This window comes from Leucoraja erinacea, chromosome 11 (assembly GCF_028641065.1).
Source record: "Leucoraja erinacea ecotype New England chromosome 11, Leri_hhj_1, whole genome shotgun sequence".
Classification (NCBI taxonomy): Eukaryota; Metazoa; Chordata; class Chondrichthyes; order Rajiformes; family Rajidae; genus Leucoraja; species Leucoraja erinaceus.
In genome coordinates this window covers 59,097,700-59,123,571 of record NC_073387.1, presented here as the reverse complement: position 1 = coordinate 59,123,571, position 25,872 = coordinate 59,097,700, and the positions used below count along the sequence as shown (strand labels likewise).

The 25,872-nt window shown below is 46.3% G+C and overlaps 1 protein-coding gene across 2 annotated transcripts in view; it reads left to right on the top strand.

Moving 5' to 3' along the window:
* Nucleotides 1–25,872, top strand: part of hmgxb3 (HMG box domain containing 3) — an 87,032-nt gene that overhangs the window by 41,880 nt on the left and 19,280 nt on the right. For both annotated transcript variants that reach the window (XM_055643341.1, XM_055643340.1), the window contains exons 12-17: nucleotides 574–726; nucleotides 2,081–2,379; nucleotides 9,770–9,897; nucleotides 11,266–11,397; nucleotides 16,164–16,348; nucleotides 19,246–19,465. In XM_055643341.1, coding sequence (XP_055499316.1) covers nucleotides 574–726; nucleotides 2,081–2,379; nucleotides 9,770–9,897; nucleotides 11,266–11,397; nucleotides 16,164–16,348; nucleotides 19,246–19,465 — 1,117 coding nt within the window. The remainder of the gene's footprint in view (nucleotides 1–573; nucleotides 727–2,080; nucleotides 2,380–9,769; nucleotides 9,898–11,265; nucleotides 11,398–16,163; nucleotides 16,349–19,245; nucleotides 19,466–25,872) is intronic.

Below are 25,872 nucleotides of genomic sequence, written 5' to 3'. Positions count from 1 at the left end.
ACAATACTCATGTCCCGGGTATTGAATAAACAGGATTTATTTTCTTATTGGAAGTGCAATACTGACACAGATGGAACAGATCAAACTCCTCTCACCTGTATCCAGTTGTCACCTGCCTCCACCTCTCTTCCACCTTTCTCTGGCCCACTACAATCAGTCTGACGAAGGGTCCCGACCACAAACGTTACTTGTCCATGTTGGCACAGATGCTGCTTGACCTGCTGAATTACTCCCATACCTGGTGTTCCACACAAGATTCCAGCACCCGCAATTCCTCATGTCTAAATAGAACTTGAGTTCCCAATGGAAAAGTAATTGTCAGTTCATCTTGACTTGCGTATACGAGGCGTGATCATACACCATGATGCACGGCCATGCTTGTTTATCTCATGCATGTGTACTGTCATCGGTCATGTGAGGTTCTTGCTAGAAACTTCACACTTTCAGTTGGAAATTGTACTTTTTGGTAATTCTCATTGTATTCCATGGTTCCCTCATCGTCCATCTTTAACACATGATGACACATTTCGAATATGTATTGTCAGCAATAAGTTTCATTGTGCCCTTTTTAAGGACCTGGGTTTGGCGACTTGCAGAGGGAAAGGGCGATGTAAAAATCCCAAATGTACATACGTGTACATGAATAGGTACAAGCCAGGGATTTGTCCTGAGTGTGGCTATGACTTCACAAGAGACAAACAGGATATCAAGCCATCAAAACCTATTGTGAGTATATGCAATACAATAATCTATATGTATGTAACCTTACTGTATGTTTGAAGAAGGGTCTCGAGTCTCAGTCTGAAGAAGGGTCTCAACCTGAAACGTTGTTTCTCCCCAGAGGATGATCTATCCCCATTCTCCTGCCTTCTCCCCATAACCCCTGACACCCGAACTAATCAACAAGTGTCATCAAAGAGTAATCTTACTAATCACAGTGCCTTTTCATATCTCTAGTTTCCCTCTCCCCGGCTATCAATCTGAAGAAGGGTCTCGACCCGAAATGTCACCTATTCCTTTTCTCCAGTGATAGAAACATAGAAAATAGGTGCTGGAGTAGGCCATTCGGCCCTTCGAGCCTGCACCGCCATTCAATATGATCATGGCTGATCATCCAACTCGGTATCCTGTACCTGCCTTCTCTCCATACCCCCGGATCCCTTTAGCCACAAGGGCCACATCTAACTCCCTCTTAAATATAGCCAATGAACTGGCCTCAACTACCTTCTGTGGCAGAGAATTCTACAGATTCACCACTCTCTGCGTGAAAAATGTTTTCCTCATCTCGGTTTTAAAGGATTTCCCCCTTATCCTTAAACGGTGACCCGTTGTTCTGGACTTCCCCAACATCGGGAACAATCTTCCTGCATCTAGCCTGTCCATGCTGCTTGACCCGCTGAGTTACTCCTGCATTTTGTGTCTATCTTACTGCATGTTTATTTGACAACAGTATGGTTTAAATGTTTGATCATTTTAATTGATATCACATCTGTAATGGACTTTGAAATGTAGCGAGGTGTGATTCACTCTAACCTTGCTGTCCAAGTTGCCATAGGTTTATTATTGTCATGTTGACCAAGATACAGTGAAAAGTGGCGTTTGTTCTTCAGTAAACTATACGCGTCCAATTGGTCCATACACAAGTTCCGCAGGTAAAAAAGAAAAATAGAATTTAGCGTTACTGTTACAGAGAAAGTGCAGATAAAAAGATAAGTGCATGGGCTGCAATGAGGTAGGTTGGAAGATGGCTAAAATTATAATAGAGACCAAACAATATTATCTTCCTATGAAGAAGTCAAATGCTCTGGTGTTTGCTGATCAAGCATGTCCTAAATGCAAGATAAAGTATATAAAATAAGCTGTTTTTTATTCCCTGTAGTGAGGTCAAAGAAAATAGAGCAGTAAGTATCAAACTGCTTGCTGGAGCTCAAAGTCAGTTGTTTATGGGGAATGTGACCACTGAGACAAGGCAGAGCCCGGAAATAAAATGAAAGATAAAGATGTCAGATCAGTTGTGCATCTGAATGCTCTTGGTTCGGCTTTTATCTCTTATGCCTGTTGTTTTAAACTTTAATTTCAGATAAACAATAGCCTCTCCTTGGACCTGCTGATTCCAGAGGAAGGGCTAACGCAGGCGTCAAAGGAATTACAGCGTCAGACAACGCTGGTTCTGCTCAGGAGAACCGTCCAAATACCAGAGAATGAGGCTGAGCTGCACGAAATCTTTAGTTTAATTCAGGAACTCAACAGCTCGCGATTGGTCTTGTCAGCTGTGAATGAAACCATCACCTTGGAACATAACTCGTGGCCCAACTACTATGAGGCTTCAGCCACCGTCTGTGGCCTGTGTGAGAGCCAGCTATTCAAGGGTGGACACAAGTAAGCACCTTTTTGCTGCCATTGCCATGACCATTGCAGGGTGGGTCAACTGGGAAGAGCTCAGAGAAGAATTACCAGCAAGTTGCCAGGACTCAAGGGCCTGAGCTATAGGGAGAGGTTGAGACGGGGACTTTATTCCATGGAGCGCAGGGGGATGAGTAGTGATTTTATAGAGGGATGCAAGACCATTGGGGGGGGGATGGATGGGGTAGATGCTGAGAGTCTTTTACACAGAGCATGGGAATCAAGCACCAGAGGACACAGATTTATGATGAGAGGGGAAACCTGAGGGGAAAGGAACCTGAGGGGAAACATTTTCACACAGAGGGCAGTGGGTATAGGGAGCAAGCTGCCAGAGGAGGTATAATAACAGCATTTAAATGACATTTGGACAGGCACATGGATAAGAAAGGTTTTGATGGATGTAGACCAAACGCAGGCTGGTTGACCGGTGTAGATGGGGCATCTTAGTCACCATGGACAAGTTGGTCTGTATTGTGTGGCTCTATAACTAGGAGCCATGTAGTTAAACAGCCCATTCATTTGGCAAGCCTTGGAAATATAAGACAGATCTGTATCTGTTCATCTCTTTTTTATGCTGAAGTGCTGCAGGGAATTGGACGGTAATGGGAACAGCTGCTTCCCTCAGGATAAGAGGTTACTCTAGTGCGATTGGTTTTTTACATTTGTTTTACAAGTGATTAGATTGCAAAGTGCTTGAAAGCAATATTCTTCTTCATGGATCTGAAGCCTAGTAGGCACCTGTGGCATTTCATAAAAGCATTGTGGTTATTTTGTATTATACTATGATCACAGCTAAGTATCTGAGAAATAGAATAGTCAATGTATCGGCATGGGAACAATGAAGCTTCACAGTCCATCAACAATAATACAAATAGATATGTAATACCAGGTAACCAGACCATAATGCGGGTCCACCACTGATTTTCCTGCAGCTGGTGGTCTGGCACCTCCTTTATTCCGGGCAAAATTACGAGAGTGCACTGGAAATCCCCGTGAAAATGTGGCGCTCAGGCTGGGTGAGGTGGCCAATCCCGACCACGTTGGGGCTTCAGTGCCTGAAGTGGCTGAATGTGGGGTTCAGGCCTGGCCGGAGGCAGTGGATCCGTTCCTGTAGCCGGCTTCCAAGGGTGACCATGCATATCTAGGCGGTCCACGCAGACCGTTCCGATGCCATTGGACATCACCGTGTGGGAGACACGTGTCGGGGGAAGCGGGCACTCCTGCCTGGCCACAATGTCGGCAGGTTTGGCGATTCTTGGGTGGTCCTGCTGGTGAAGTGGTGACTCGGCCCCAGGGGCTTCCCCCAATCTGGCCCTCATTGGCATATCCTAGGGCCACTCATTAACCAGGGCCCGGGCTAGAAATACACATTCTGCTGTAAATGTAATTTGTTTTATTTAGGTTTGTAGCAGTCCACGGTGCTTTAGAGGCATGGGGAGACGGGGGGGGGGGGGGGGGGGTATATAATTAGTGGGTCGGAGTGTATTGTTGAATTGCTACGTGACCTCTTGTTCTGGTAAAACGGATAATTCGGCAAGTCTCTGGAACCAAGGCTGCCGGAAAATCGGCGGTGGACCTGTAGTATAAAACCCACGTCTGCAACGCAACTACAAGCAATTGTCTATTTCCAACCATTTAAAAAAAAATACTGCATGTTCTCTTCAAACCACTTGTTGATAAATAACATGTTTCCATTACAACATTACGATTAATTAGATTGGGTGGGGGTGGATAGTTTTATGCTCCCAAATTTCATTTAAACTGACAAGACATCCATTTTGGTATAAAAAAGAAAGTGCTGGCAATACTCAAGTAGGTGGTGTAAAATACGTGGGCAGAGAAACACAGGTAGTCGTTCAGTACGATGGCCTTTTACCGTTTTGGTGTTTTTTGTTCGTGCTGATAAACGTGGCTTTGACAGTGTAATGCACATGTAGTCGAGGCAAGCGGGCTCTCTCCCCACCACCCCACCCCAATCTTGTGCCAGCAATTCACTCCGAAAATCTGAAACGAAAATGGGGAGTAAAGCAGCTGGTGCTCGGCTGTTGAAGAAAATAAATGTTATTTTGCAATTCAGGACAATGGTGATGTAAATAGAGCAGATGATCCCCTTAGTACAGCCAGTACTTGGACAATCAGCATCTTGGCCATGTATCTGTATGCACCAGTGGCCAGATATTCAACATTAGCCCATTACTGAACTGCACGGGTCAGGGATGGCAAGCCTGCCTTTGTTCACATGGAATTCCGGAAAAACAAAAATCCACTCACTGCAGTCCAAGATTCCTGCATCTGCAGTTACTTCTGCCTCCATTTTACTACATCCATCGAGCTGAAGAAGATCATCTGTCCATTTCCCTCCACAGATGCTGCTTGACCCGCTGAGTTCCTCCGGTACTTTGTGTCTTGCTCAAGAATCCAACACCTGCATTTTCTTGTGTCACCAGTCGTGAGATATTTGAATGAAAGTTGCTTTCATCAAAGGATTTATTTTGTACCTGAAGCAAATCAGAAGCATTTGCTTTGTTGATTCTAACAGTAAAAGATCAGCCTGTTGTGCACGTTGATTTATTTTTCTGCGGGCTTATAATCGCTTAATCTCCAAGATAAAGTCACTTCTAATCTTTATACTGGGCCATGTGATCACGTCACGACTTCCAGGTGTTGGGATCCAAAGCTCTGGAATTCCTTCCCTTGATTTCCCCGCTGCCACTTTTAAGATGCTCGTCTAAATTTATGCCAAGAATTGAGTTATCTTTTTGGTGCCAAGTCAAACAGCATTTGATAATATTCCCATGAAATATCTTGGGATGTGTTAGGCAATGACGGCACTGAGTTGTTCTAGCCAACTGTACAAGTTGTTGATCATGACCAGGGCTGGCTCCACTACACAGGAGGAGGGGAATCTCAAACATACTTTTCTCTCAATGCCAGCAAGACAAAGGAGATAGTGAATGACTTCAGGAGGTGAAGCGGTACACATACCCCAGTTTGCATTGACACTGCCGAAGTAGGGATGGTTGAATACTTCAAATGCCTAGTAGTTAATATCACCAACAACTTCTCCTGGATCATCCATATTGAAGCAACGACCAAGAAAGCACACCAACGCCTCCACTTCCTTGGAAGGCTTGGGAAGTTCAACATGTACCCTACAACTCTCACCAACTTCTACAGGTGCACCGTAGATAGCATTTTATCAGGATGCCTCACAGCTTGGTTTGGGAACAGCTCCATCCAAGACCACAAGACCACAAGACCACAAGAAATTACAGTGAATTGTGGACGCAGCCCAGACCATCACACACACAAACCAACCTCCCTTCCATTGACTCCATTTACACCTCACGCTGCCTCGGCAAGGCCAGCAGCATAATGAATGACCAGCCACACCCTGGCCACTCCCTCTTCTCCCCTCTCCTATCAGGCAAAAGGTACAGAAGTGTGAAAATGCACACCTCTAAATTCAGGGACAGTTTCTTCCCAGCTGAAACTGAAATAAAAGATTTATGGATATCAAAAAATATTTAATAAAACCAGGCTTTTGAAAATGGCCTTTCCATTAATTTGGAATACTTCAGTTATTGGCAAAGGGAGGAAATTAATAAATCAGCCTTTGTTGTGTGCAATATTGAAGGCATTGGTGGGTGCAGCAGTAGAGTTGATGCCTGACACAGCGGTAGAGTTGATGCCTGACACACAGCGGTAGAGATGATGCCTGACACACAGCGGTAGAGATGATGCCTGACACAGCGGTAGAGATGATGCCTGACACAGCGGTAGAGTTGATGCCTGACACACAGCGGTAGAGTTGATGCCTGACACACAGCGGTAGAGTTGATGCCTCACACAGCAGTAGAGTTGATGCCTGACACAGCGGTAGAGTTGATGCCTGACACAGCGGTAGAGTTGATGCCTGACACAGCGGTAGAGTTGATGCCTGACACAGCGGTAGAGTTGATGCCTGACACAGCGGTAGAGTTGATGCCTGACACAGCGGTAGAGTTGATGCCTGACACAGCGGTAGAGTTGATGCTGACACAGCGGTAGAGTTGATGCCTGACACAGCGGTAGAGTTGATGCCTGACACAGCAGTAGAGTTGATGCCTGACACAGCGGTAGAGTTGATGCCTGACACAGCGGTAGAGTTGATGCCTGACACAGCGGTAGAGTTGATGCCTGACACAGCGGTAGAGTTGATGCCTGACACAGCGGTAGAGTTGATGCCTGACACAGCGGTAGAGTTGATGCCTGACACAGCGGTAGAGTTGATGCCTGACACAGCGGTAGAGTTGATGCCTGACACACAGCGGTAGAGTTGATGCCTGACACAGCGGTAGAGATGATGCCTGACTCACAGCACCAGGGACTGGGTTTGACCCTGACTACGGGATCTGTTTGTACGGAGTTTATACGTTGTGACCACGTGGGTTCTCTCCGGGTGCTCCGGTTTCCACCCATATTCCAAAGAGGTACAGACAGGTTTGTGGGTTAATGGTCATCTGTACCTTATCCCCGATGCGTAGGATAGAACTAGTGTACGGGTGATCGATGGACGATGCGGTCTCGGTGGGTCGCAGGGGCTGTTTCTGCGCTGTATCTCTAGAGTGCGTTTAGCTGTTGGAAAACACACAAAGCAGCCACTCTGCTTTCACATTAGTTGTGATCTTAATGAAAGGGGCAAGTCCATCTCTGGTTCCTGCACATGGAAAAAATTGATACATTTTTTGCTTGTAGGTTTAGTCGTAGTAGGTCGCCATGCTGGTCGTAGGTAATCGAGGGCAGTCGAAGGTAGTGGTAGATAGTCTTCAATATAGTCGAAGGAGGTCTTCAACATGACATTTTTTCAAACTCTTCTAAACTTGCCAATTAGGTGGCCCAAGTGGGACAGCCCCTTTATGCTGCCCAGGGTTATTTATCTCCATTTATCTCTACAAGTGATTGCAAGCCACAATGCAACAGTTAATTTACAGAGCCACGCAGCAACAACAGTCCCTTTGGCCCAACTTGCCCGTGGTGACCGAGCTGCTTCACCTACGCTTGTGCCACCTGCCCGCGTTTAGCACCTGTCCCTCTAAACCTCTCGTATCCATGTATCTGTCCAAATGTCTTGTACATTTATGATGATATATTTTAAGGTGAGGGGGGGACGAGGATTGAATAGAAACCTGAGGGGTAATGTTTTTACACCAAAGGTCGGTAGGTGTGTGAATGAGCTGACGGAGGAGGTAGTTTAGGAAACATTTAGACAGGTACGTGGATAGGACAGGCTTGGAGGGGTAGAGGCCTAACGCAGGCAGGTGGGACTAGTGTAGATGGATGGGGCATGTTGGTCGGTGTGGGCAGGTTGGGCGTCATTTAACTGAAAAACAAACTAGTGTGGAAGCTGCAGTGTGACAAAGGTTAAGATGTTGGGGATTACGTTGATCATGTTTGAACACCTTTGTAAATCATTGGGCCACGTCAATGGATATCTGATGTGTATCAATGAATGCCTAAAGGTTGTTGTGCTCTACACCTATCTTAACCTTTCTCATACAACAAACAATAGGTGCAGGAGTAGGCCATTCGGCCCTTCGACCAGCTGCATACTGCAGCTTCCACACTAGCCGCTTCCAAATAGTTCTGCAATAATTTGAGTAGACACCAGTAGATGGCAGTAAGCTTTGTATTGGCTTTAGCATGATAGTGTGGGGCTATTAAAGTTCATTTCTTTACTTCAATCATCTGTCTGCCTGCGGTATAAATGTATGCACTTCTGTTGAACTCAATCCAGTAAAAGTGTATTTTGCTGAGTATTCTTGGACTCCATCCACAGCACATTTTCAAAATGCAGCTGCTGATTTGTACGGCAATTGTTATTTAACTGTACTCTGCATCTAACACAAGTCTACGAGAAAGTAACGAAGTCCAAGGAAGGGCTCCCCCTCCCTCTCCCCCTCCCCCTCTCCCTCTCCGCCTACCTCCCCCTGCCCCCCCATCCCCCTCCCACTCTAACCCTTCCTCCCTCTTCCTCCTCTTCCTTTCCCTCTTCCCCTCCCTCTCCCCCTCCCCCTCCCTCCCCCCCCCCCCCCCTCCCCCTCCCCCCTCCCCCCTCCCCCCTCCCCCCCCTCCCAGGTCCCCCCCCCCCCACCCCCTCCCCCTCCCCCTCACCCTCCCCCTACCCCTACCCCTCCCCCTCCCAATGGATATCCCCTGTGTATCAATGAATCCCCCTCCCCCTCCCCCCTCCCTCCCTATCCCTCCCCTTTCCCATCCCCATCAATAGGTCCCTCTCCCCCTCCCCCTCCCCTTCGCCCAGCTGCATACCCTCCCCTCCCCACTAGCCCCCTTCCAAATCCCCCTGCAATAATTTTGAGTAGACACCCTCTCCCCTCGTAAGCTTTGTATTGGCTTTAGCCTCCCCCCTCCTGTTCTCTCCCTATTAAAGTTCATTTCTTCTCCCCTCATCTGCCCCCTGCTCGGTATAACTGTATCCCACTTCCCCCTCTGAACTCCCCCAGTAAAAGTGTATTCCCCCTCCCCCTCCCTTGGACCCATCCACAGCCTCTCAAAATGCAGCTGCCCCCCCTCCCCCTCCCCCCTCCCCTTCCCCCCCCCCTCCCCCCCCCCCCCCTCCCCTCCCCCCCCCCCCCCACCCTCCCCCTCCCCCTCCCCCTCCCCCTCCCCTCTCCCCTCCCCCTCCCCCTCCCTCCCCTCCTCCTCTCCCCCCCTCCCCCCCCCCCTCTCCCCCCCCTCCCCTCTCCCTCGCCCCTCCCTCCCTCTCCCCCTCGGCCTCCCCCCCTCCCTCCTCTCTCCCCTCTCCCCCCCCTCTCCCCCCTCTCCCCCTCTCCCTCTCCTCTCCCTCTATCTCTCCCCCTCTCCTCTCCCCCTCCCTCTCCCTCTCCCCCCCCCCCTCCCCCTATCCCTCCCTCCCTCCCTCCCCCTCTCCCTCTCCCCCTCCCTCTCCCTCCCCTCCCCCCCTCTCCCTCCCCCTCTCCCCCCCCCTCCCCCCCCTCCCTCCCCCCTCTCTCCCCCTCTCCCCTCTCCCCCCCCTCCCCCTCTCCCCTCTCTCCCCTCTCCCCCCTCCCTCTCCGAGTTCAGTGTTGATGCCGTTAGGATATCAGTTGTGAGGCTGAATGAAGTGCCACTGGGCCCAGTGAAGCACATGTTTTAGTTTAAGTGGGACAGGCTTGATGTTCTTTGGCAGTTGTGCAGTTTGGTGGCTTGTGAAGACGAGGGAGGAATTTCCAACACGACATTTGCAGAGAATGTAGCCAATGGTGATAGCGTGTTAATCACTCCAATGCCGAATGTCGGAATTTTTATTGCAAAACAGAAATGTGTCTCCGAATGTTTCTGACGTGTGCTTGTGTTTGTGTTGTAGTTCAGCGGCAAGCCCTGAGGAGTGCTGGCTGCTGACAGAAAGCCAGTTCCAGGTGGTCATAGTCCAGACCAAAGTCTGCATGAATCCACACTGCCTCGCACTGCATAACTTCACCGACATCAACTCAGGTGAGTTAGTGTGCTCCAACAGGCATTCATAGAACTTACAACAGTACAGCACCCCAACAGGCCCTTCGGCCCACAGTGTCTGTGCTAAACACAATGGCAAGTTAAGCTAATGCTTGTCTACACGTGATCCATTCTCTGCATATCCATGTGCCGATCTAAACGCCACAATATCCGCCTCCACCACCAGCCCTGGCAATATGTTGCAGGCACCCACCACCCTCTGTGTAAAAACAACACTGACCATGCACATCTCTACCCCTCTCACCTTAAATCTATGCTTGCCACTCTTTGGGGACAGCGTATCTGACTGTACACCCGACCGCAAGTTGCCTCTCATAACTATACCATCAGGTCTCAACCTCTGCATCAGCTCAACTGAATTCAATCTGATTCAACCAACCAACTAAATTCTGGATTATACCGAGGTAGTTAATTCTTAGCAAGAACCAGAAAAGAAAAGAATGCGGTAGAACAGAAGGATTATGTAACTATAAATGATAATTGTTGCCATGCTTACACGAAGCAGTTATGCTTGGAGATGGTTTGCTGATTCCAAGTGTATGCCATGTAGCACATTAACAAACCCGACATTACAGGCTGCCTGCTGTTCTACTTTATTACATTTTGAGGTGAGATCATTCCTTTAATTTTGTTTTTTATGAGATCGGCTTTTATTTTAAAGTTTGCGTGGGCCTCTTGTCTGAGTTAATCCCTACCCACGCAGTTTTCAGAAGATGGCCATGAAAGGAAAGGATAGGTCTGTGAATGTAATTTTCCAGTGTGTGGAGAAAGTTTACACAGTGGAACACTTTCTTACTCTATTCCATAACAATTAGACAATTCTGTTAGAAACGTGGAGTAAAGGTAAAAATGTATCTTCCATTAAAGTTTGAGGTAGATAAAAATGCTGGAGAAAGTCAGCGGGTCAGGCAGCATCTATGGAGTGAAGGAAATAGGTGACGTTTCTGGTCGAGACCCTTCATCAGACTGATGTGGGGGTGGTTGGGGGCGGAAGTTTCTTCAGCATTTTTATCTACCCGATTTTTTTTCAGCATCTGCAGTTCCTCCTCAAACATTCCATTAAAGTTTGATCACTCAGTAATTGTATTGACAACTGACTCACTAAGGATTTGCAATTGTGTTTAATTACTTTATGTCTGTTTTAGATTTGTTCTGAATGTTTTAATATAAAGCCATCTTGATTTCAATGACAGTGTGTCTTTGTAAATTGTAGCTTCAATTCAAGTTCAAGTAGAAACAAATCCACAGGCATTGCTGTGCCATTAACAAACACACTCTATTGTTGCTATGTCTATTAACATTTCCCTTTTTTTATGTGCGGTTTCATTTGATGTTGAATTTTTCCAGGTTTATTTAACATTGGAAACAAGCTTTTGGTCAGTTTGGACTTGCTGTTCAAAATCCGGAATTGTATTAAGCTTGGAGAAGATCCCAGAGCTGTAACCACCCTGATATTGGACTCTGTTCAAAAAATCACAGGTAATGTCAAGTGAATTAGAAAACTGCAGGTTCTGGAAATCAAAAACAAAATGCTCCAAAAATACTCAGCTGGTCAGTCAGCCTCCTGGGAGTTGGCATTTCACATTGCTAACATTTTATCAGGACTGTAAATAATGAACGAGTAGGGGGTTCGGATGAGACGGGAGCAATCTGTGATTGTGTGGAAAGCTAAAAGGTCCAATTACAAATTGGAAGAGAAGGAGTGATGAAAGATCCTGGTCATGCGACCAAGACAAGTCTACTTAAAGTCGGGATCAGTGGGGAAAGTCGAGGTGTGAACTGAGATAACCCGAGACGTTTGTTATGGATACCGCACAGACAAACCAAATCTGCAGGAAATCCAAACTAAGCCAGGTTATTAACATTTGAGTCTGGGAGGCTGGAATGAATCTTATTAAAAGGCAAGGTGTTATGTCTTGGTGTGAAATCGATCGCCTCTGGAGTAATGCAGGAGGATGAGGACGGAGAGGTGGGATTCACCAGCAGCTTTAGTGTAGTGGGCAAACTAATGTGGAAGTAAGCGAGTGGGTAAGATCATCTCTGACCCCTCTCACCCTAGCCACAAACTCTTTGAATCACTTCCCTCTGGAAGGCAACTCCGGACTGTCAAAGCCGCCACTGCCAGACATAAAACAGCTTTTTTTCGACGAGCAGTAGCCCCACTCAATAACCAAAAGTCTGTAGCCTCATTGTGCTCTGGTATTTTATTTCATTCTTCACATGTTTTAAATTATAATGTTTTAATTTTTAATTGTCCACTGTATATCGTGTTGTCACTTGCGAGCAAAGCACCAGGGCAAATTCCTTGTATGTGTTCATACTTGGCTGAGAAAATGTATTCCATTCAATTTGGGAATGAAAGTAATCTTCAGTTTTGTTACAAGATGATGAAATGAAAGGTTGCATAAAAGTGAAGATTAATGGACTGTTTCTGGAATTCACCACGCACTGGATCCAGCTAGAGTGTCAGACATAACAAAATAATACCCAACAAAATCTGCAGTAGATATTCAACCAGCTGAACTATCTTTTCCTTCACTTTCATAGCAGTTGATTTTATTTCTGACTGAATCCTTGATTTTTAGAGATTGTTTTTATTGCATTCGACGCATTTGTTTTGTGCTTTCATTCTTTAAATCAATGTGTTTGATAATTCTGGTGTCCCAATTATTGGACGGATGCCATCATGTGGGAAAAGATACAAAGAAGAGATCTCTAGGATGTTGCCTGGACTTGTGGGCCTGAGAGGAGAAGAACTTCTTCAAAGTAGGCATACGTAGGGGATAGCAGTGGAGCAGTAATATGGAGACACAAGAGACTATAGGAAGGTCCCAAATCAACACATTGTCAGTCCATTGCCTTCGCTCTTCCTCCAGCACTTTGTGATTGTGTCATGTAGAGGCCTCTGTTCCATTCCTCAATAACAGCATCACTCACAACTAGAACATCACAAAGCATTTAGAAGTAGGCTAAAAGGATTTGCAGTCACTGTTTAAAGTCTGTAGGAAGCAAGTGCAGATGCTAGTTTAAACCAAAGATAGACTCAAAATGCTGGAATAACTCAGGCAGCATCTCTGGACATTAGACAATAGGTGCAGGAGTAGGCCATTCGGCCCTTCGAGCCAGCGCCGCTATTCAATGTGATCATGGCTGATCTTCCTCAATCAGTACCCCGTTCCTGCCTTCTCCCCATATTCCCTGACTCCGCTATCTTTAAGAGCCCTATCTAGCTCTCTCTTGAAAGGATCCAGAGAACCGGCCTCCACCGCCCTCTGAGGCAGAGAATTCCACAATCTCACAACTCTCTGTGAGAAAAAGTGTTTCCTTGTCTCTGTTCTAAATGGCTTACCCCTTATTCTTAAACTGTGGCCCCTGGTTCTGGACTCCCCCAAAATCGGGAACATGTTTCCTGCAGAGAAGGAATGGGTGACTTTTCGGGCCGAGACCCTTCTTCAGACTGGAAGGTCTTGACCCGAAACGTCACCGATTCCTTCTCTCCAGAGATGTTGCGTGTCGGTATTTTTAAATGATGTTGGGTTTTTTCTTTAGTTCCACAATTAAAATCTTGCATGCAACTAAAACGTGGTAATGGTTGATAGATGAACCCAACCAAAAGCTGCTTGACAAAGACCTTGTGGAGAATAATCTCGACTTCTTTTGTTGGCTGCTCCTCGGAATGTGGAGACGCAAGTTCCAAACTTCAATGCATTTTGCCAACTAGATGCTTCAGTCTGGGCAAACAGTTCTGCTGTTTCCCAAATGACTGATTCATCAGCTATGTGAAAGATAACAGCTGGTCATAACATTTGTCAAGCTGCGTTTGACGAATAATGTGTTTGTACTCGGGCTGCAGTGCAGAGGGAGGATAACTGGTCTGTCCCTGTTGCTATAGGTTACAAGACCCTTGCCCATCTTTCTTCACCCCGACCTCATCCTAATTCATGTGGTCTCTTCCTTGGCCCTCATATGGAGTCTTTTGCATTCTTCTATCTAAATTTCAAATCATTCTACGTCAATGCTGTCCTGGTGAAGTCTGGCCATTGGTGTAAAGTTGAAGGTGCAGCTTTTTGCTTTGTGGTTGAGGCACAGATATTGGCCCGGGCTCCAGGATGATTCTTGCAGCTCTTCCAAATAATAGCGTGAGAACGTTTATCCATTGGGAGTGTTTAGTTTAGAGAAACAGCGTAGAAACTGGCCCACACTGTCTCCATACTGAGCATCCAGTGATCACCTATTCACAGTAGTTCTATCTTATCCCACTTTCTCATTCACTCCCTACACATTTGGGGCTATTTACTGAGGGCTAATTAACCTACAAACCCCCCCCCCCCCCCCCCCCCAGGGCAAACTCGGGAGAACTGTTTGAATGGACTCGTACAGTGGGACAGGGCTTTCAGTATAAAAGGTAGCTATGCCCTCTAGAGACAGTACCTGATGCATTTACACACACCAGCACTTTGTGGGGTTTTTGTAAACCAGCATCTGCAGTTTCTTGTGCCTATAAAAAACATTTGTGTTTCAGTTTTCCAATGCCTCATTTGTATTTTGATTTAAATCTGTTGAATTTAGTTTCACTCCTTGGATAAACTGTAAAGGCATGCAACATGCCTGCGTGTTATATGTGCAACCCAACAGTAGTGAATCAACATCAACTCCTGGTGTATTCCCCAAATGTTAACAAGCAGCACATGTAGCCGATTGGGAAAGGGGGAGATGCAGCGAGACCTGGGGGTCATGGTACACCAGTCATTGAAGGTAGGCATGCAGGTGCAGCAGGCAGTAAAGAAAGCGAATGGTATGTTAGCTTTCATTGCAAAAGGATTTGAGTATAGGAGCAGGGTGGTTCTACTGCAGTTGTACAGGGTCTTGGTGAGACCACACCTGGAGTATTGCGTACAGTTTTGGTCTCCAAATCTGAGGAAGGACATTATTGCCATAGAGGGAGTGCAGAGACGGTTCACCAGACTGATTCCTGGGATGTCAGAACTGTCTTATGAAGAAAGACTGGATAGACTTGGTTTATACTCTCTAGAATTTAGAAGATTGAGAGGGGACCTTATAGAAAATTACAAAATTCTTAAGGGGTTGGACAGGCTAGATGCAGGAAGATTGTTCCCGATGTTGGGGAAGTCCAGGACAAGGGGTCACAGCTTAAGGATAAGGGGGAAACCCTTTAAAACCGAGATGAGAAGAACTTTTTTCACACAGAGAGTGGCGAATCTCTGGAACTCTCTGCCGCAGAGGGTAGTTGAGGCCAGTTCATTGGCTATATTTAAGAGGGAGTTAGATGTGGCCCTTGTGGCTAAGGGGATCAGAGGGTATGGAGAGAAGGCAGGTACGGGATACTGAGTTGGATGATCAGCCATGATCATATTGAATGGCGGTGCAGGCTCGAAGGGCCGAATGGCCTCTACTCCTGCACCTAATTTCTATGTTTCTATGTAGTCGTCAATGTCAGCATGGAATCGTGCAGCATGGAACTGTCCAGCACAAGACCAGGCCCTTCGGCCCACAACGTCTGTGCCAGACATGATGCCAAGACAGTACATAATCCATACGCCACTATTCCCTGCATGTCCACATGCTTATCCAAAAGCCACTAGCGTATCTGTTTCAAACACCACCCCCGGCAGTGTGCTCCAGGCACTCGTCACCTTTGTAAAATACTTTCCCCGCACATCTCATCTAAACTTTCCCCCTCTCATCCTAAACCCATGCTGTTGTTAGAGCATCAGCTGCTCTTGTTATAAAATTCTTATTTAGTTGCAAAATAATAAAATATCAGAGAAAATGAAGTATTATTCCAAAGAATAAAACAATAGAATGAGAATTCCTAAACCAGCTAGTTTTAAATGTATTTTCTGTATAAAATCAAAGTTTTATTAAGAGCTCTGTTCCATGAACTACTGACAGTACACACCGTAGACCATCGAATTTAGCAACGGGTCGATGTATTTGCTGCACTTCACTTGCTGTGTTTGTTTAACAACCTTTCGTTTACTCAGATTGTAGCCCGTGTTTGTTGGCAACAGCAGCGTGAACCATCCAGCCACATTGCCCGGGTCTCTGACAATACGGCTCGCGTTCCTCATTACAGTCTGTACATTTGAGCTACCAGTATGGGGGGGAAAAGGCAACATGGCCCCAGATGAATATACGTTTGATTATTGGATGAATCGGGTCTGACTTTTGCTCCCACAGAAATGGAGAACGATTAATTGAATGTTGTCTGATTTACTTTGCAGAGAAAACCTTGTCGGAGGAGCAGCTGAATCAGCTCCGAGAGCTGGTGTGGAGTGGATATTGGGCGTTTGAGTCTCTGACCATTCGTGATTATAATGACATGATATGTGGTATCTGTGGAATAGCAGCCAAGCTGGAAGTAGCGCAGAGAAACTCTGCCAATGTTCTAGCACTAAAGAATGTTGAGGTACATTTAAACAGCTTCATATCATCACTGATTTTGTTTTTAAACGGATATTTTTGATCTTGCAAGAACATGTGATGTCGTCCGAAGCCCATGTTCAGATTGTGATCAATGCAAGCAGGAGGTACTGGCAATGTAAGGTGATGGTTCACTGTAGGACAATGGTGCTGGAGTAACTCAGTGGGTCAGGCAGCATCTGTGGAGAACATGGATAGGTGATGTTTCACAGAGTGCTGGAGTAACTCAGCGGGTCAGGCAGCATCTGTGGAGAACATGGATAGGTGACGTTTCACAGAGTGTTGGAGTAACTCAGCGGGTCAGGCAGCATCTGTGGAGAACATGGATAGGTGACGTTTCACAGAGTGCTGGAGTAACTCAGCGGGTGCAGCAGCATCTGTGGAGAATATGGATAGGTGACGTTTCACAGAGTGTTGGAGTAACTCAGTGGGTCAGGCAGTATCTGTGGAGAACATGGATAGGTGACGTTTCACAGAGTGCTGGAGTAACTCAGCGGGTGCAGCAGCATCTGTGGAGAATATGGATAGGTGACGTTTCACAGAGTGCTGGAGTAACTCAGCGGGTCAGGCAGCATCTGTGGAGTACATGGATAGGTGACGTTTCACAGAGTGCTGGAATAACTCAGCGGGTCAGGCAGCATCTCTGGTTCGGGACCCTTTTTCAAACTCATGACCTGAAACGTTATCCATTCCTTCTCTCCAGAGATGCTGCCTGTCCCGCTGAGTTACTCCAGCTTTTAGTGTCTGTCTTTGGTTTAAATCGGCATCTGCAGTTCCTTCCTATACACTTTGCCTATCCATATTCTCCAGAAATGCTGCTTGACATGCTGAGTTACTCGGCACTTTGTGTCTTTTTATATATTCATTAGCATCTGCAGTTCCTTGTTCCTGCGATGGTTCCCAGTAACTTGCCAGTGCCATCTGCTAACTAGTATGGGAATAGGAACTGAATGGAATGGAAAGTGTAAATGAATACAGGGCGGGGAGATGTTTGCTGAACAAAGGCAGTGCACATGGAAATAGGATTACTATATAATTGCGCATTGAGAGCTGCTGATTGGAAGAAAATAGATGAGAACATCAACATAGGGCTGGTGCATGAGTTGGAGCTTGGACCCCAACTATTGTATTTTTATCAATGACTAGACCAAGTGCAGACCCGTTGTGTCTGCTCCCCCAACACACCCGTTCCCTACCCGTAACCCCCACGAGAGGCGTGGTCTCCAACCCAAGCCGCTCCCCAACGTACGATTCCAACACTCCCCTGCCTCTCTCAGCAGTAAAGGCTTTAAAACAAATCCCAATTGCACTTGCCCTGTGTGTGCAGTAGCAATTCGCCCCCCCCCCACCTCCCCCTCTTGTGAGGTGAAAAGCTCTGAGCGGCTGAGTTCCAGTGTCACAACATTTTATTAAAGTGTGTTGGAAGCTGGCAGGATTGATTGAATGATTTTAATGAAGAATGTGAATGAGAATATGCATGCTCCCCCAACGGTGTGGTCTCCCCACGCAATATTCCACCATTCCGTGGTGGCCCCCCAATGCAACTTAACCTGTTCCCCAACGTAAGATTCCAGCACTCACTCCCCTGCCTACCTCATCAGTGGGCTTTAAAATCATTTCCAATTGTACTACTCCTGCCAGCCGCAGCAGTTCCAACTGCAATAACAATTGGCCCTTCCCCTCCTGTTGCAAAATCCCATTGTGGTGATAAGTTCAGAGTGTTTCTGTGGGTAGTGCTGGAGTTGGAGTTGGAGCTTGCACCCCAGCTATCCATTTTTATCAATTATATAGCTGGGGGGGATCAAGTATAACATTTGTAACATTGGTGATGACACAAGAATCATGTATCAGACTAAACGAGTGATCAGTTTCAAAGTTAGGGGGTCGGGTATTTGGGATTGAAATGAAAGGCAATTTCTTAATTAAAGGCCGGCATGGTGCTGTGGTGGTAGAGTTGCTGCCTCACAGTGCTTGCAGTGCCAGAGACCCGGGTTCCATCCTGACTACGGGTGCTGTCTGCACGGAGTCTGTACGTTCTCCCCGTGACCTGCGTGGGGTTTCTCTGAGATCTTTGGTTTCCTCCCACACTCCAAAGACGTGCAGGGTTGTAGCTAATTGGCTTCGGTATAAGTGTACATTGTCCCTAGTGTGTGTAGGATAGTGTTAATGTGCGGGGGTCGGGGCAGACTCAGTGGGCCGAAGGGCCTGTTTCCGCGTTGTATCTCTAAACTGAATTGAACTAAAAGATGATGAATCTTTGTAACTGAACACTGGGGGCTGCATCATTGATGTTTATTGAGCTGTGGTGAGGATGCTGGGGAACGATGGGGAAATGGTGTTGAAGCAGCAGGTCTTGCTGAATGTGGCTCTGACTGGCTTACTCCTCATGTGTCCAGTCTTGTGTGTGTGCTCACATGCAGAGCCACAGGGGAACCCGTCTCTCACTTCAATAACTATACAGTGTACCTGTGGTACACCTGGACCAGGTTGTGCTGGCTCTTGTCTCCCACACAATATTTTGATCCATTAGGCCTGGTTGTGGCGGGCATACCTCACTCAGTTAGATGCAGCCCTTTAAACCAACTTGCCGGGAATGGCCAGCACTCGGGGTGAATGGAGTGGGAGACAGAGGGTGATGAATCCGTGGAATTCATTGCCACAGACGGCTGTAGAGGCCAGGTCAATGGATATTTATAGGCGGAGATTGATAGATTCTTGATTAGTGGGGGCGTTCGGAGTTGTGGGGAGACGGCAGGAGAAGGGATTGAGAGGGAAAGATAGATCAGCCATGATTGAATGGTGGAATAGACTTGTTGGGCCAAATGGCCTCATTCTGCTCCTGTGACTTATGAACCAGCTTTGATTGTGCCGTCTCTCCCCCAGTTCACCTGGCCTGATTTCCTCACCTCGGATGAAGTTAACGTGGAGGATTTCTGGTCCACCATGGAGAACGAAGCCATCGAGCAGGCGGTCTTCCCATCCAGCATTCCCATCACGAAATTCGATGCCTCGATAATTGCTCCATTCATCCCGCCCCTCCTGAGAGGGCCTGTGGTGGTTAATAGTGAGAAAGACAAAAACCCACAGCCACTGCCAGTTGCTGGTAAGATGCTAACATTCTGTGTGTGTGTTGGAGTCTGATCTTTATGTACACAATGTGTGGAAAGGATCGCAGATCCTGGTATACACCGAACATAGACACACAGTGCTGGAGTAACTCAGCGGGGTCAGGCAGCATGTCTGGAGAATAAGGTTTTGGGTCGGGTCTCTTCATCAGACTGCCCTGAACACAACTGTACACAATCTTCCTCATGCTAACCAGAGGCTGGCATGTTTGTTCCAGCTAGACAGCTAAATGTCAAAAGGAGAATAGTAAGATTAAACGAGAACTTACCAGTTTGAAGTTTGATCTGTATTTTATGAGGAGGAACGTTGAGGGAATACATGAAGCCCGCCCACAGCGCATGCGTGTCATCCTTCAAAGCAGTGGTGTGAGGTCACAGATACCCAATATTGACCTAAAATAGCAAGATTACAAAGAGATACCAGCTCCAGATTTGACCCTATGAGGGTGGGAGCGGAGGGCATGTATTCCCTCAACGTTCCTCCTCATAAAATACAGATCAAACTTCAAACTGGTAAGTTCTCGTTTAATCTTACTATTTTACTTCGGAGTCACGTGAGGGACTCCATGAAGATTTCAAAGCTCTGTGACCTCACGCCCTGGAAATCCGAGTCCATGCTTCACAACTGCCTTGGTAGTTTGGGAGAAATTGTTAATGATTTCAAAAACCAGAAACTTAATGCAAATTGTATAACGTAACAATAAATCATATTTATTAAATCAAATCATAACCCTTATTCCTCAGGGATAAATTATAACACGGAACTTAAAAGTTTCCCCCAAAAACGACTCTATACCACTAAGTGGTTTATTATAGAATCTTTCAAATGTCCTCTCCGACGACCATCCTGCCGTCCTGAGGATTTGGTCCATGGAGACCTCAAGGCGTCTTGCTGCGGATGTAGCTGCCGCCCTGGTGGAGTGAGATTTAAAAACATTAGTGTCCACTCCTGCCTTGTGTAAACCATATTTTATCCATCTAGAAATAGTCTGAGTAGACACTCTTTTATAAGGTTTCCTATAGCTGATTAACAGCCCCATTTCTTTGCCTCTAACGGCCTTAGTCCGTTCAATATACAATAAAATATGTGTCATTACACAGAGACGTTCGTCCTGAGGGTAAGCCAGAAATTCAAGGACTTGTCCTGCTGATCCTGGTCTGTTCTGTTTAACCAACTCCTGTATAACAAAGACCAACCGTCCTGCCATCTTAAAGAAACTATCCAGCCTCAACTTTTGCAGTGACTGGACCCTCTGTGCCGTAACCAACGCCATCAGCATAACCATTTTGCGAGTTAACATGTCCAGCGTCAATGCTGTGGCCGGCGACCAAGTTCTAAGCAAGTTGAGGACCACTCCTGCATCCCAGATCTGGGTATACCTAGGTTTCGGAGGTCTGGTGTTAAAGATTCCTCTCAACAATTTTATTACCAGTGGATGAGACCCCACTGACAGGTGATCTGATCCTTGCCACAAAAAGGTAGACAAAGCACTTCTCGCACTATTAATGGTGCTATACCCAAGTCCTTCGTAGTGCAGACTAGTGAGGAACTCTAGCACTGCTGGCACATTCTTATCCCTGTGGTCCAGATGATTATAACAACAGTAATTAATCCATTTTTTAATGTGAGATAAGTATTGTTTCTGAGTTGACTTTCTTTGGGATGCAGTAATCATATCCACCGTTCTACTGGATAGCCCCATGTCTCGTAGAGGTTCCTTCAAAGTCTACAAGCCAACAGATTAATATATTTATAACACGGATGGCTATCGTAGGTTACTGGATGCAGCAGCAACTTATTACTATGTTTCAAGTGCATACATGGTTCCAAAACCATATCCTGTATCACCGAGAACCATGGTTGAGTAGGCCAATCAGGTACTATGAGAATCCCAGATGCCGAATCCTGTTGAATTTTCCTTAGTACCCGATTGATGAGGCAGAAAGGAGGAAATGCATATATGAACCATTTCCCCCAGTGCAGAGAAAAAGCGTCTGTAGCTTCTGCCCCAGGATCTGGTTCCCATGATACATACCTTGATAACTGGTGGTTTAACCTGGATGCAAAAAGATCAATATCCGGTCTTCCATACTTTTCTATGATTGCCCCGAAGACCTTTTTATTCAACATCCATTCTGTATTTTCATTAAACTTTCGTGACCTGGCGTCCGCCACTGAATTTAGTACCCCTGGTAGGTACGTAGCCGATAACCAAATATCTCTTTGGATACACCATTGCCAAATTAAATTAGCCAACTTGTCACAAGATATTGATATATTTCCACCCATATGATTTATATATGCCACCACCGTGGTATTGTCTATCTGCAACCTAACATGCTGCTGGCTCATTCGTGAGCAAAAAGACTTAAGCCCATGAAATGCACTCAGCATTTCCAAATAATTTATACCCATGGTGTTTAGTAAGTTAGCTTCTTGAATATTCCATCTCCCTCCACAGCTGGAGATGGTATCCGTAGCACCCCAACCAATTGCACTGGCATCTGTTTGTAATACCATAGACGGGTTATCAATAACTATTGGTTTGGAGCCAGACTTAACATTGTGTTCCCACCATTGTAGTTCTTTTATAGCGTCAATTGTTAGCTCCATTGGCCTATCAAAATGGCCTCTATTCTTTTTAAGTGCTCTAATTTTGTCTCTCTGTAAGTTTTGGTAATGTAATGGTCCAAATTGTATGGCAGGAAAAGTAGCCACAATCTTCCCAATCATCCTGGCTACCCGTCTAATGGATGGCTTAACAGTGTTAATAAGCTCTAAACAATCACTTTGTATTTCTGTGGCTTTCCCTAGAGGTAAAGTCACTAGCATATCAATTGAGTTAATGGTGAACCCCAGGTAATCCATATTAGTTGATGGTGTTAAATTGGACTTAATTGGATGGATAATGAACCCCAGGTGTTGAAACAATTGCTTGGTGGCCTCCACTGCCTGACATGCCAATTCATAAGTTTTACCCACTATAAGGATATCATCCAAATATGCCATTACTCTATGCTTTTGTTGTCGCAGCAGTGCCAAAGCTGGTTTTAAAATTTTTGTAAACAACCTGGGCGCAGACGTAAGTCCATTTGGCAAAGCCTTATACTGCCAAAGCTGTCCCATCCAATTAAATTTCAAAAACCTCCTGTGTCTATATCTAATGGGTATTGTATAATAAGCATCCTTAAGGTCAATACTTGCCATAAAATAGCCTTTAGACACTAATTCTATAGCAGTGCTAAACGTATCCATTTTAAAATGAACATATTGCACGAAATCATTAAGTGTTGACAAATCAATAATAACTCGACAACCCCCATCTTTCTTATTCCTAATGAATATGTTGGATACAAACTCCTGTTTTTCAGGTTTGGTTTGTTCAATGACTCCTTGATTAAATAACCTTATTATTTCTATGTGAGCTTTCGCTTGTTCTAATTTAGTAAGTATATATTTCCTGACCGGTGTATGTTGTACTGGAGGGTTATGTTCATGTATAAACTCTATGAGATATCCCTTAATACTGCTAAGGATAAATCTGTCCTGAGTTATACTGCACCATGCTTGCAAATGAAATTGCAATACCCCTCCAACCTCTGTGCTCCCTACAACTTTCGGAGCCGCAGATTCACCTACCTCCATGGTTATCGGTGACAATATATTTATTTTCTTGGTTTGGTGCGCTGATGTGGAGGCCCTTGCTGTTGGGTATACGATGGCTGCGGATGTACTGGCTTCCTCATTTTCCACTGCGGACGTCCCGGGCCAAACCCTAAAAAAGGACGCTGTTGCCGCTGTGGGCTCCTCTCTTTCCAATTCCTGGTGGTATTAAATTGGCCACCCTTTCTAGGACGCCCATAGGGTTGATACCTTCTACCTAGGTACCCCTTCGCTGCCCTTATCAGCCCCAAAGTCCTGGCCTCCTCATCCAACTCTTTGACCTGCTTAGATAAGTCTCCACCAAACAGAAGCGTTTGAGGTTTAATATCCCTCTCCTTGCACAAGACCGCGAATTTAGGGTCAAGTACGGGCTGAATAGCTTCCTTCCTTAAGTTATTCAATACAAACTGCACATTACACAGTAATGCTAAAGCATCCTTTTGGTCGCTATTCATTTCTACATTCTCAAAGGAACGGGCCAGAGCTGTGAGCCCCGCCGTGAGACTCTTGAGGGCGCTTTGGACCTTAAGATCCTGATTTCGGATGCCGCCCCCCACATGCTTCCAAATACACTTGTTAACACTGGCTACATGCAGTGCATTACAATTCTTAGGTGGTAAATGCCTAGCCAATACTTCTGCCATTGTATTAGCCTGCAACTGGTGTGTAGACATATATTCGATACTTGCAGCCATTCTTTCCTCGAGCTCCTTTCCGGTCTGCTGCTGCTGAAAATAGTGTCCCACCATATCCAGTAAATTATGCTCCCTCCCTTCAATGGGAGAAGCCGAATCCACCTCTTGCTCCGATTGTGAGCTCATCAGACTTTCAATATCCCCCTCAGAGGAGTCTGAGATATCTGGCAGCCCTTTAAGGGAACCTGCTGTGGGGCTTACATAGTGCCCACTGTGGCTATCTTGCCTCTCACGGAGCCTGCCACTCAGGACTATTTCGTCCAGCAGCCGCTCCAGCCGACTTTCGCGCTCTCGGGCGCTGGTCGATCGCGGGTGCTTCCCGGGCCGCTCCAACCGACTTCCGTGCTCTCGGGCACTAGTCGCTCGCGGTACCCGTTGCCGGTCCCCATGCCTCCCTGCACTGGTCGCTCCCGGCCGCTCCGTGCTATCCTGCCGCGCTTCCCGACCCCGGTACTCACGAGCACCTGTCTCCGGCGGCTGGACATCAATCCACTGATAGCGGCTTTCCAGCTCCGCAGGGCTGGCCGCTCCTGGCTGCTCCATATCCCGCAGCTGGTCCTCAGTTCCCCTGAACTGGTAAGGACTGTCTCCACCACCCGAATTAAGGTGGTGGGACTTTCGTTTTGCCTTCCCGCCCGGTCTAACAATCGATGTAGCCGGCGCGGGGCTCAAGTCGGGCATCACAGGTTCCTCCATGGAACACACCTGTGGCAACGGCTGCTGCTGCTGCCGGTCCCCGGCTCCTTCCCGACTCATTTGCTTCCTCACCGACTTCCTTGTAGGCACTCTGTCCATTCCTAAAACAAGTTAGCAATGCAGAGTCACTTACCTGCCGTTCGTCGGCTTTTATTCTCCCATTCACGGGGACGTCCTCCCCAGGTGCGACTCGTTCATGCGTTGTTTGCGATATGACACGCATGCGCTGTGGGCGGGCTTCTTCATGGAGTCCCTCACGTGACTCCGAAGTAAAATTTAAATGTATATGCCAGCAATTCATTGTAGCTATAAATTCAGTTTCAAATTTCTAATTCCAAGAAGACACAAGGAACTACAGACGCTGGTTTGCAAAAACAGATATAAGGTGCGGGAGTAACTCAGTGGGTCAGGCAGCATGTGGGGATAAGTGACGTTTTGGGTTTGGGACTCTTGATCCATCATATCCGTCAGTGTTATACATCAGTGTGATTTGTGCTTTGTTTTTTTGTTTTGATCTTTTCAGGGATGGAACTGCTGTTTATGTTTTTGGTCTTCACTGCAGCTAAATCCCAATAAGTAAATTGTCAATTACAGATGACCAGGCTCACTGCTGTAGGGAAGGTGCCATTAAGCTGCAGAGATGATTTACAAGGATGTTGCCAGAACTCTAGTGTCTGTGCCACAGGGGGAGGAAGGGCAGGCTGGGACGCAGGAGGCTGAGGGGTGATCTTGTAGAGGTGTAAACCGTGAGGGGGTGACTTCATCAAAAACCAGAGGATATAGGTATCATGTGAGAGGGGAAAGATTTAATAGTTCAAGTTGAAGTTACATATATTGTCACGTGCACTAATTGGTACAGTGAGATTTGAGTTACCGTACAGCCACACGAATAAACAGAACACAGTACACGATACAGTTTAACATGGACATCCCCACACAGTGGGATCAACGTTCCCCACTGTGAGGGAAGGCACCAAAGTTCAGGCATCTTCCTCTTATAGGAACCTGAGGGGCAAGGTTTTTTCACACAGAGTGGTGGGTATATGGAACAAGTTGCCAGAGGAGGTTGTTGAGGTAGATATAATAACAACATGTAAAATAAACATGGCAGGTACATGGTTAGGAATGATTTAGTGGGATATGGGCTAAATGGGGCAAGTTTAGATGGGACATCTTAGTCAGCATGTTTGAGTTGGCCCAATGTTTCCGTTCTGTACAACTCCATGACTACTGCTACGACAAGATTATTTTCTTTGGTAGTCTTGAACATCTTTTGTGCTTTTTGTCCAAGTCTACCTCTGTGTTTACTCCAGCAGCATTTTAGACCAAC